Source organism: Chaetura pelagica, unplaced genomic scaffold (genome assembly GCF_000747805.2).
Source record: "Chaetura pelagica isolate M959 unplaced genomic scaffold, ChaPel_1.0 scaffold686, whole genome shotgun sequence".
In the NCBI taxonomy this organism is placed as follows: domain Eukaryota; kingdom Metazoa; phylum Chordata; class Aves; order Apodiformes; family Apodidae; genus Chaetura; species Chaetura pelagica.
In genome coordinates, this window is record NW_009953594.1 from 112298 (window position 1) to 124338 (window position 12041).

The 12041-nt window shown below is 51.4% G+C and overlaps 1 protein-coding gene across 1 annotated transcript in view; it reads right to left on the minus strand.

Moving 5' to 3' along the window:
* Window positions 1-12041, minus strand: part of UBAP2L (ubiquitin associated protein 2-like) — a 29010-nt gene that overhangs the window by 8050 nt on the left and 8919 nt on the right. Inside the window, exons 9-18 of the mRNA XM_009999787.1 lie at window positions 9120-9172; window positions 7667-7752; window positions 6674-6845; window positions 6061-6262; window positions 4593-4870; window positions 3767-3939; window positions 2527-2716; window positions 1890-1944; window positions 661-835; window positions 33-105 (exon numbers count right to left, since the gene is read on the minus strand). Coding sequence (XP_009998089.1) covers window positions 33-105; window positions 661-835; window positions 1890-1944; window positions 2527-2716; window positions 3767-3939; window positions 4593-4870; window positions 6061-6262; window positions 6674-6845; window positions 7667-7752; window positions 9120-9172 — 1457 coding nt within the window. The remainder of the gene's footprint in view (window positions 1-32; window positions 106-660; window positions 836-1889; window positions 1945-2526; window positions 2717-3766; window positions 3940-4592; window positions 4871-6060; window positions 6263-6673; window positions 6846-7666; window positions 7753-9119; window positions 9173-12041) is intronic.

Genomic DNA, 12041 nt, shown 5'->3' on the forward strand with positions numbered 1-12041 from the left:
GGTTTGCAGCACTAGAGCACACCCAGACTCACCAGAAGAGTCGAAGTCGATGTTCGCCCAGAGGATGTGGATGAGGACAGACTGTTCTGCTGGGCGGGCAACGTGCTGTGCAAGGAGAAGGAAAAAGTTCATAGAATCATAGAATGGTGAAGGTTGGAAGGGGTTTAAAGACCATCAGGTTCCAACCTCCCACCAGACCAGGTTGCACAAGCTCCATCCAACCTGCCCTTGAACACCTCCAGGGATGGAGCAGCCACAATGTCCCTGGGCAACCTGTTCCAGTGCCTTCCTAACCTCATGGGGAAGAATTTCTTCCTGATGCCTAACCTAAATCTCCTCTCTTTCAGTTTAAAACCATGATTCCTTGTCCTATCAATGCCTTCTCTGGTGAAAAGCCCCTCCTCAGCCTTCCTGGAGCCCCTTCAGGCACTGGAAGCTGCTCTAAGGTCTCCCTGGAGCCTTCTCTTCTCCAGGCTGAACACCCCAACTCTCCCGGTCTGGCTCCAGAGCAGAGGTTGTCAAGGTAAGGTACCAGGAAAGATCCCATTCCACATCCCCTCAGATAGGATGGGTCACCTCAGCCTTCCCCACTGCTGAGACAGACCTGGCTGCTACAGCCCCCTGCTTCTACCTGTGCTTCCCTAGAAGCACCAGGCTGACCTGCTGAGCTGGGCACTGGTCGTACTGGGGAGCTCCTCACTGTGGCTCAGGCTGCTCAGGGCTGTCGAGTGCTGGTTGGCTGTGGTCAGCAGGGACGCTGCTGGGACCCCATCGTTGAGGGGTGGGATGTTGGGAGCAGAGGGGGAATCAGACTTCACCGCGGGGCCTGTAGCACCTGCCAACAAAAGCTTCGTGTTAGGGGCAGCCAGGAGCAGTCACAGGATCACAGAATCACCAAGGCTGGAAAAGACCTTTCAGATCATCAAGTCCAGTCTGTGACCTGACACCACCACATCTCTAGACCATGGCACCAAGTGCCACCTCCAGCCTTTCTTTGAACACCTCCAGGGATGGTGCCTCCACCACTTCCCTGGGCAGTCCATCCCAGTGTCTGATCACCCTTTCCATGAGGAAGTGCTTCCTGACATCCATCCTAAACCTCCCCTGGAGCAGCTTCAGGACAGACTCTCTCCTCCTGTCTCTGGTTTCCTGGGAGAAGAGCCCAGACCCACCTGACCCCAACCTCCCTTCAGGTGGTTCTAGAGAGCAAGAAGGTCCCCTGAGTCTTCTCCAGGCTAAAAAACCCCAGCTCCCTCAGCCTCTTCTCATCAGACTTTCCCTCTAGTCCCTTCCCCAGCCCTGTTGTCTCCTTTGGACCTGCCTCAGCACCTCAATGTTGTTCTTGAAGTGAGGGGCCCAGAACTGCCCCCAGGATCCAAGGTGAGGCCAGTGATGAGAATCAGAAAAGGCTCAACTAGAGGAGCAGGAAGATCACAGAATCATGGAATGGTTTGGGTTGGAAGGGACCTTAAAGCTCATACAGATCCAACCCCCCTGCATGGGCAGGGACACCTAGACCAGACTGCTCCAAGCCCCATCCAACTCCCTTCCAGGGAGATCTGGGGCTTCCCTCACTGCTGCCAACCAGTTAGATGCTTGTGTTCTATGCCTCTCTGTACCGCAACACCAAACCTGCAAAGAGCTTCAGGACCTCCAGATGAGGTGCCTTTCAGAAATAGAGTAAATTATCACCATAGAGTGACTCATGGAGGATCTCATGGATCCATTTGCACAAAGCTGAACATTTTGAGGCAAGCAAGTAATATGAGTGGCAGCAATTAGTCCAAGCAGGGAAAGGACTTGGTATTAGCACAGATAAAGCTTTTAATCCAGAGCAAAGAACAGGAGCAGCAGGAGAGACTCAGGACACCCACAGCACAGACTCTTACCTTCAACAGCCTGTGTGGTTTGTAACGGCGTGGGCTGCACAGAGCTGAAACCATTCTGAGGAAGGAGAGAAAAAAGAGCATTGGAGCTGCTTGTGTCCAGAGGCAGATCTGGTGTCAGCCCCTGCTACACTCCCCCCTCAGCTGTGAAAAAGGGGTGCCACCAACACGTCACCAGACTGCTCCAGGGTCAATCCAAGCTCAACTAGCCCAGGACCAGCATGACCCTCACGCACCTACTTCAGAAAGCAGTGCAAGAAGTTTCTCTGCTGCTTGTAGTTGGACTGGCTCAACACCCTCAACCCAAGTTCATGAACCAAAACTAATGTTACTGAACTCATATGTAGCTCACAAGAATCAAATCCTTAAGACAAACCTAAGTCCTCAGCCTGATTGCAACCCTGCAGCAGGTAATTATGTGTGACATGACACATGGCCTGGAGTCAACTTAACCTCTGTTAACCCCCGTGGCCCAGCCCCAGGTAAGTAACATCAGGAAGGGCTCTGGGGGCAGCCAGAAGGAAGCTCTCAGGAAAGCCCACGTGCCACACAGAAACACTTGATAAACCACTTATCCTCCCCCCAAGACAGTGCTTCACACGCTAAGGTTACTCAGCACAAAGCCAATCTGCTCTCCTACCTTGGCCTGGGTCAGATCTTTCTGAGGTGAGGAGGAGATGGAGTTTGGGTATCGCCTGGTCTGGGTGGATCTCTGCTCGTACAGTGGTCCCTGAGCACTGTTCTGGGAGGTAAACGTTGCTGTCTGCATCGTGCTGCTCTGGTAACCAGACTCCTGGCTCTGATTGGACGAAATTGTAGATGATGATTCACTATAAAAAGGGAGAAAGAAAAAATAAAAGAAGTTTGCATTATCCTCCCAAACAACCCCACCATCAGGTGCTGAGCCAGACTGTAGGGTCTTCGTTTCAAATCTTCAAAATCAAGAGCCCCCATCAGCATAAAAGCACCACACAAAGCAGGTCCAGACAGAGAAGCAGCCCCAGACAAGGATGGTCTGGGCTCAGGAGGTGCTGGCACCTCACTGCTGGGCTCCAGGGGACACTCCATGAGCTGCCACCACTCAGGTCCCTTCCCTCAAGTCACTGGTCAAATGCTAAGGGTCAGGCTGAGAGAGCTGGGTCTGTTTAGCCTGGAGGAGGCTGAAGGGGATCTTATAAATGCTGATCAGTATCTCCAGGGGGTGTCAGGAGGGTGAGACCAGGCTCTTCTCAGCAGTGCCCAGTGACAGGACCAGGGACAATGGGCACAAACTGGAGCACAGGAGGGTCAAGTTAGACAGAAGGAGAAACTTCTTTCCTGTGAAGGTGACAGAGCCCTGGGACAGGCTGCCCAGGGAGGCTGGGGAGTCTCCTTCTCTGGAGACATTCCAAAGCCATCTGGACACATTCCTGTGGGATCTGCTATAGGTGACCCTGCTCTGGTAGGGGGTTGAACTAGATGATCTCCAGAGCTCCCTTCCAACCCCAGCCACTCTGTGACACCATCAGAAGACAGGAACTTTGGCAAGGCACCACTGCCATAGACGTATCTGCTCCCTGCATCCTGGTTTGCCAGGTGAGAAGCAGGACAAAGCTGGCAGAATCCATTCACCAGGGACAAGGAGCAGTTGTGCTGGGGCTTCTCCTCCTGTGCTTCCAGCAACACAGCTCAAGAGCAGCAGGAAAGCTCTGCTTTCTGTTTAAGTACCACAGGCCCATCAGTCATACAGCTGCCTGAGAGTCTGCTGGCAACTTATGCTTTGCTGTTGCATACCTTGTCCCCCCTTTGTGGCCATGGCAGGGTCAGAAAGGGTCTACTAGTATGCTGCAGGCCACAGAAGCTGCTGGGATGCACCCTTCCCTCCCTCTGCTGCTCCTCACCTGGCTGTGCTGGTGTACAGGCTGCTCTGGGCCTGGCTGGCAGCAGCGCTCGTGGCGGGAGGAGACTCGTACTCTGCCAGAACAGGCTCCGAACCAAACTGCAATGCTCCAAACTGCAGGTTTAGCCCTGAGATATCTGCTGAGCCAGGCATCTCCACTGCCAGAGCAGGAATCTGCAAGGAAGAAAAAGGGAGAGGGTCAATCACTCCCTGGGATCAGCACAGAGAAGGACTTCCAGCATCCATGTGAGGCAGGACACGGTGGTAGCTGCAGGCTTGCAGACATGCTCTGGATTAGGCTGTTCAGCCCAGCTGGGCAAACTCTCCTGCCACCCCCAAAATAACCAGTGTCAACAACAGAAAGACACAAGCCCAGCCCTTCCCTCACCAGCCCAAGCGGATTTTTCACAGAATTCACAGAACTGTCCAAGTTGGAAGGGACCTCTAAAGATCATCCAGTCCAACTCCCTCACTAAAGCAGGACTGTCTGGAGCACATCCCACAGGACTGCATCCAGGTGGGTTTGGAACACCTCCAGAGGAGACTCCACAACCTCCCTGGGCAGCTTGTTCCAGTCACCCTCACAGTAAATACGTTGTTTCTCATATTTAAATGGAACTTCCCATGTTCCAGCTTGTTCCTGTTACCCTTTGTCCTGCCACTGGGAACTACTGATCCATCCTCCTTGCACCCACCCTTCAGATACTTGTAGGCATTAGTGAGGTCTCCTCTCAGCCTTCTCCAGACTAGAGCCCCAGCTCTCTCAGCATCTGCTTGTCAGATGCTCTAACACAACACACAACTCCTCCTTCCCCACCACCACACACCTTTGATGTTAATGACGCCTTCTTCTTCTGCTGCTTCAGCTTCTGCTGTGCTGGCTGAGGGCTGGAGGACTGGTTGTCTGAGGACCCCGGGGACATCTGGGGGACAGGATTGGTTTTGCTGGGCAGCGGGGAGGATGGTGGGGCCGGCACAGTTGTGGAGGCAGTCACCACAGGCTGCTTCTCCTGCATGAACACTTCGATCATGGTGGAGGTGGAGGTGAAGGCCTGGCGCTTGGCGAAGGGACTGTGCACTGAGGAGTCCGCTGGGTTCTTGAGATCTACTGGGGGAGACAAGAGTTGAGTCAGCTGGATTGGTTTCCCTAGAGCTAAATCAGGTTCTGACACTTCTCAGCACCAAAAAAACCCGCAAAATCACTTCTTCTGGAGCCTGTTAAAATCAGAGAACCCTGGGATCTCCACTCCCAGCCCTGCGCTCTCACCATCAAGGCTGAGCCTTTTGAGCCCTTCTCCCCTCATCTCATTCCACCATGTCTAGAGGACAAAGTGAGCCTGCACAGAAGTCCTCTGTCCTCCAGGAAAAGCTGGATGTCAGAGTCCCTTGTGTGAGGCACTGCATGTCAGGGCCTGTGTGGACCTGATGCTGCTGCTCCCCCCTCCCTGCTAACACTGCTGCTCTTCCTGCCTGTGCCTTCCCTGCACAGACCCCTCCAAGCTGGGCCACTCAGATCTGCCCACCCTCAGCTCTCTGAACAACTGCACCACCCTTGTCCTCCTCCTAAGCCTTACCACAGCTTATTAAAAAACAACTCCTATTCTCTCTGCTTCTCCTCTGTGCCTCCTTGTCTGAAAATATCAGAAGCTGCCAACACTGTTACTAGGACAGAGCTCGGTTTTAATTCAGCTTAGACTTGAACCAGAGCCACTTCCCTATAGCAGGAAATCAAAAGGACAAGCTGAAAGAAATGGCACTACTGCTTGACCACAGCAGGGCTCAGGGCTCTCATCTAAAAAGCAGGAGTCTCTTAATCACTGTTTATTCCTTCATGCCAGCCCAGAGGTAAGAGTTACATCTGGGCATTTGTCATCAGAATTTAATTCCTTTAAAAGATAACGCCAGGTCAGCAGTGAAACTGCCAAGTGTTGGTATCCAGGAACTGTTCTCCAGAGGTACCACTTTCAGACCCCTACTCTGTTAGGCAGCTTTACAGCACCAAGTAGTTCTGCACTCTGTGAGGGTCTCAGGAACACCAGTTCCCTAGCTCTGAAGCTGGCTGGAATGACCAAGAACCAGACAGATTCAACTGCTGGAAGTACAAAAGGAACAGAGAAAGACCCACATGCACCATTATATTTTACTCCAACAAACTGGCACCCACAACTCTTTTAACTTCTCCAGCAGTTGTCTTGGCTGTGAACTTGTGATCTAACCCTTCCTGGAACCCCTCACACTGCTGCTTGCAGCGTGATCCTGCAGCTGTGGGAGAAGGTCCATGCTGCATTTCCTTACCATACTGCACGAGAGATGAGGTCTGCGTGGTGGATCCCATGTCCCAGGAAGGAGCAGTGGTGTTTCCACCAGTCTGGGTGTGCTGAGCAGCCAGCTGGGCCAAGGCCTGGGCTGTCTTGAACTGCTCCAGGAACTGAGAACCTGTGGTACTGCTGCCCTTGGCCTCCCCGACATCTCCAAACCCTTTCCCCAGCATGCTCACCTGCAAGTTCAGCAATGAAAGAACAAAGTCAACATCTCCCTCTGCTTGGAACTCAGCTCAGAGAACAAGATACATCTCTTAACACAAGCCTGCACACCCTGTACCCCACTGCTTCTCTCTGGGTGCCTGAGGGTGACCCTCCTGAGCTTCAGATGCACAGAAACCACTGGCCAGGAGAGCTCCACCTTCCCTCACAGCCTTATCTCACATGAGCACAGATACATTCATCTCTTGCCCAACCCCTGGGGCTTCACAGTGTCATGGAGGCTCACAAAGTTAACAGGTTTAAAAATACATTCAACTACATTTGTTCAGTTGCAATAAGACAACCACCCAAACGCAGGCAGAGAAGCTCAGGAAAACCAACCCCTGCCAAAACTCCCAGACCGGCAGGGATCAGGACTTCCTTACCATGCTGTGGTGAGAGAAGGAGTTCCCAGAGGCAGGCTGAGATATCCCACTCTGCTTGGAATTGCTGAACACCAGTGGCTGGGCCAGGGAAGGAGCCTGGGAAGACTCCAGGTTTGTTGACTCATTCTCCATAGAAGAGGGTGTTTTTCCTAGCAGAACTGCAAGATCGATTCTGGGTAAAGAAAGAAGATAAGGGGCTGGAGCAGCTCTGCTCTGGAGCCAGGCTGGGAGAGTTAAGCCTGGAGAGGAGAAGGCTCCAGGGAGACCTTAGAGCAGCTTCCAGGGCCTGAAGGGGCTCCAGGAAAGCTGGGGAGGGACTTGAGACAAGGGCAGGGAGGGGTGGGATGAGTGGGATGGATGAAAAGTGGGAGAGGGAGCTGGAGGTTGGAGCTGAGGAGGGAATTGTGGAGTGTGAGGGTGGGGAGAGCCTGGGCCAGGTTGCCCAGGGAAGCTGTGGCTGCCCCATCCCTGGGGGTGTTGAAGGGCAGGTTGGATGGGGCTTGGAGCAGCCTGGGCTGGTGGGAGGTGTCCCTGCCCATGGCAGGGGTGGGACTTGATGAGCTTTAAGGTCCCTCCCACCCAAACCATTCCATGATTCTATGACTCTCTAACCCACTGAGGTTGACACCAGTTCTGTCACACCTCTCACCTCCTGCTTTTACTTTGCAAACCGAGTGCAGAACATTAAGTAACCTCAAGAGGACAGGACTAAGCAAGACCCTGCTGGGCTTTCTATTTTAAAGCATTAATTTAACACTGCAAAATGCCCTCAAATCTGAAGCAGCAGCAGCAGCTCCAAGAAAACCTCTAATCCAGGATTAGGACCCAGAACCTCCTAACTCAACTTTTCCATTTAAATCCACCTCAGCTTCTTCAGAGCTGCTATATTTTAGCTAGCTGGCAAGGATTAGTGCAAGACAGCAATTTGCTCTGGGACTTGGGCACCACTTTTCTCACATGAAAAAAAACCACAACACTGTCATGGACTATCACCTCTGTCCAGCTGTGATTGTCACATTCTCAGCAGGCAGAGGCACTGAAGACACGTTGGAGGCGGTGAAGATCTTAGTCTCAGACAGCTGCAAGGTACAAGAGGGAAAAAGAATCCAAACATGAGAAGAGCATCTCAGGACTCCAGCTCAAGCACACAAGCATTTCAGACAAACAGCCACAAATATTCAAGGAAGTCAAATACTGAGACTCAACCTTCCCTAATATTTGGTTCCCATCAGAATCAGCTTCTCTTTCATTTTTTACTTCTCAGGTAAGTGCACAAATCACCTGCCAGTGGGAAAAAAACCTCAAATCCTTCTACAATTTTCTTTTGTAGCTCCCGAATCTACTAGGGCTGGGGGGGGGTCTTAGAGAGATGCTCTGAACTGATGGTGCATCTCAGCTATGGAAGGAAAAAAGAAATTGCTCAAAAATGAATGAAGAGGAGGTTGAGTGACCACCTGAGGGGGAGTTTTAGCGACCACCTGTGATCCAGCCTGGAACATACCGGAATATAAACAGCTTTCCTTCCAGACCAAGGAGCTGCCAGCAACTATAGTCTAAAAACAAAATCAGGAGCCCCTGGGAGCATATCAACACATAGGAAAGGCAAGAGGTGCCACCAAAGGCTCTCTCCAAGCAGAGACCTGAGTGAACAGACAGAGGAGCTGCTCCTCTCTCCAAACACAGCAGGAGCGTTTCCTTCAGACAGTGACTGTAAAGCAAAAGCTTTCCCTTCATGCCCACCCTGCAGGCTTAGAAAAAATGAGCTTGCAAAACTAGTAACAACACTAAAAAAGCTCAACTCTGCTTCCATCTGCAAGAACAGAAGTTCTCCCTTGATTCAGAGGGACTGAAGCTCATTTCAGAAGCAAGTGACAAAGAGGCATTAAAAGCCAGCGGTAACAGTGTCTGTTCTGCTCTGAAGGAGGCACCAGGTAGGGAACAAAAAGCAGCAAAATATACAAGAGCAAGTCAGAAGGTAAAGCCAAGAGCTTGTCTTCCATCCAAAACACAAGGACCAGCAGAGGCACGTGACATGCATGAAACTGCTGCTGCCTCCTCTCCAGCATGTGGTGTAGATCAAAGGGAAACCTTCCCAAACTGCCACCCCACTAGAGGAGCAGAGCAAGAACCTGGTGTGAAGCCAGGCCAGCTTATGGAAGAACTCAACCCTGCAGCTGCAGGGAATGAGAAGAGGACCAGTCCTGATGTCTTGTGAGATCCCTTCCTGTCTGGGGCTCTGATAACAAGCTCTGCTACCCACGTACTTCAGAAGCATCAACATCTGCTCTGCTTATTCCTCAGAGCTCTGGGACTGGGAGCCTGGCTGGGGCTGTGCCTGTAGTTTAGGGAGGATGGGCCTTGTGCCTCCCTCATAGCTGTGTGTGCAGACCCAGGACAGCAGCCTGACAGCAGACATGTGGAGAAGAGGGCTTTGGAGAGTACCTACATCTTCATTCCAGTCCTCTGTGCCCCATTCTTCTGTCGCCGCCCTCCATGCACCTACAAGGACAACAACAGGTAGAGAAGTTACAGGAGCATCAAAGCTCTACCTGGGAGAGCCAGGGAAGCACTGGGGGGCTTTGCAAGCAGCTGAGAGGATTTTTATTTGCCAACCAGACAAATTAAAGCAGTTGACCCCAACCCAGGATACAGGGAAGGGATGGGATGGCCTCAGCCTTGCCCAGGCTGGAAGATGAGCAGGGCTGGCAGCCAGGACAAGGCAAACACCCCAGCACCAAACAGGGATCTTAGCAAGGAAAACCTGGCATTGTCCCCAGCCTCCTCATGCCATTTTCCTGACTTCCCCTCATCCTGCAGGTTTCTACACTCAGAAGCAGTTAGTGTTACCCCAGCAGCTCACAGAGCACCTCCTTTGGGGGTTCCTGCCAGCTCTCAGGCAGGACCTCACCGCCCAGTTAAACCTGGAGCTTCTACCAAACCCAGGGACAACCAAATCACTCTCATGGTTCAGCTTTTGGTCTTCCCCCCCCAAAATGTTGACAGCTCATTGCACCAGGACCTCCTGTGCACAGGCAAATGGGAATCAGCAAGGAGAATCTGAGGGACTGAGCAATCCACACATTTTCTGTGACCAATTTCAGAGATGTGCTCCAAGTGAGCAGCTTAAAATATCAGGCAGAAAAGCACAAGATGTCAGCCACAATCCAGCACAGCACGATATATGAGAGCAAAATGCATGGCAGGGGGGGGAAAGGCTTGTCTGGCCACATCTTCAACCTGTTCCATCCCTCACTGCCACCAGTTTAACCTCTGCTCTGAATTTTTTGTGGCGACTTCCAAATCCACTGAAATAAACTTACTTTGGTGCATTTGACATCCCAAAAGACTCAAGGGCATAAAAGCGGCCCCATATTGCACAGCTTGTTTTCAGCCCATGCAAACCCCATAAGAAAACCCAAGAGAGCCAAGAAAGTTCATCCTGGAGACATGAACAAGGATGGAACAAGTTGGCACCAGCCCTTTTAGGAGATGAAAGTCTTTTAGAGCATCAACACGTAGCAGGTGGAGAAGAAAAACACTGTGGATTCTTCTGCAGGACACAGTCAGGCTTGCTGAGATATTGGGAATCATCCCATAAACACTTTGATTACAAAGTCAAAACATCCAAACAACTATTTGTCTAGAAGTGAAGGATTTAAGTGCATGAAAAGTATTTTCTCAGCAAATTCTTCTTTTTTCAATATTGTTTTGCTGAGTGTTTTGTTTGGCCTGATGAGTTGAGCCAATTCAAGAAGCCTTCCTGGATTTCTTTGTTTAAATTGAAAATGTTCTATTTAGAAATCCAGATATTAATGCAACGCAACTTCCTTGAGTGCCAGAAGTTGCAGGGCCCACTGCTCTACCCCTCCCTCCTCAGCCAGGAAGCATCAGGATGAGCTCAACACACTCACTGAAAAACCCATCTGGGGTTAAAAAACCCAGATCCCACCATTCCTTAAGATTTGTTGTGTCCTCACAGCAGTAACAGAAAGGCTCCTTTCCAGCTTTTCAGAGATTAGGAAGATCCTACCAGCTCAAGCCTTACCCAAGTGGTAGCTGGAGGGCTGGAGGTACCTGGGTCAGCTGCAGTTGGCAGAGAGGAGCAGGAAACCAGGAGAGTTGCCCCAAGAAGAGTCTGTGCATGTAGAAACATGGCACAGGGCTCTGAGTCTTGCTTGCTTGGGAAAAATGAGAAGCAAAGCAAAGCAGCAGGAAAAGCAGAAGGAAATCCTGCAGGTGAAGAGCAGCCATGGATGGGGCTTTCTTGGCAAGTCTGCTCTCCAGCACCAGACACCTCTCTAGCATGGCTGGTGCTCCTGGCACACAAAGGACAGATGGGAAACCAAGGACCTGTGATCTGGGGATTCACCAGAAATGCTCCACAAAACTTCCCACCAATGCAGTATTTAGGTTTTTAAGGAAACCAAGAGTCTTGCGCTCCATCAAGCTCTTCCAAAGGAGAGAGCTGCAACACAAGCCAACACCCTGACACTTTCAACACCACTTCAGAAGTGTCTCCTGAACAGGAAGCCCTCCTTTGAGCCCTTCAAAGAGCTGCTGGTCTTTAAGCTCCTCAAACCAAAGGAAAAATAAAAGTCAACAGGTGTTTGAAATATGAATGTGATGAAGAAAAGTCCCAGTGTGTCTTCAAGACTTATCCCCTCCCAATACAGTCTCTCTCCATTTCAAACTGGGCGATGAGCAACCAGCTTGCCCAGCAGGCAGCCTACTGGGATACCTATGACTGGATACATGCTGGCCCACTCTGGAAGGGTGACAGACCCCAAACCCCCTGCTCTGCACATCAAAGCCAGAGAAAGCCAAACAAAGCCCACATGTGGCAAAGCCAGGATGGCAGCACTGGAGCAGATGGCCTTGTACTGCCTGCAGGAGTTAAAGATTAACCAGAGGTGAGAACTGGGAGACAGAAGTGACAGAAGCCCCTGGAAAACATCTGCCTCCAGGCCCCCAGGGAAGAGACCCTATAGCCTCAACTCCTCCTGTCCTGACCTCCAAGAACAAAGTCACCAGTTCCTCCAGAAGGACCTTTAGCCTTGAATTCCAAACCTTAGGTAAGATGGAGGAAACATGGGTTAAACATTATTCTGGCCCCATTATGGACACCAATGGGATTTGGTGTAAGGCAAATGGGATCATCTCTTGGGTGTCCTTGGCTGAATAAGGCATAAAGGTGTCAGAGCAGGAGATAAAGGGGCCAGGCACAGAGCAGCTTGGCCATCAAGCACCCTGATCATCTCAAAATCCACTGGCATCTTCAACTGCAGGGCAGGTCTGGGGTGGAGCAGGGCAGCTGGGCAGGCAGAGCAGCCACAAGCAGAGGTGAAGCAACAAGACGGTTTATCCAGAC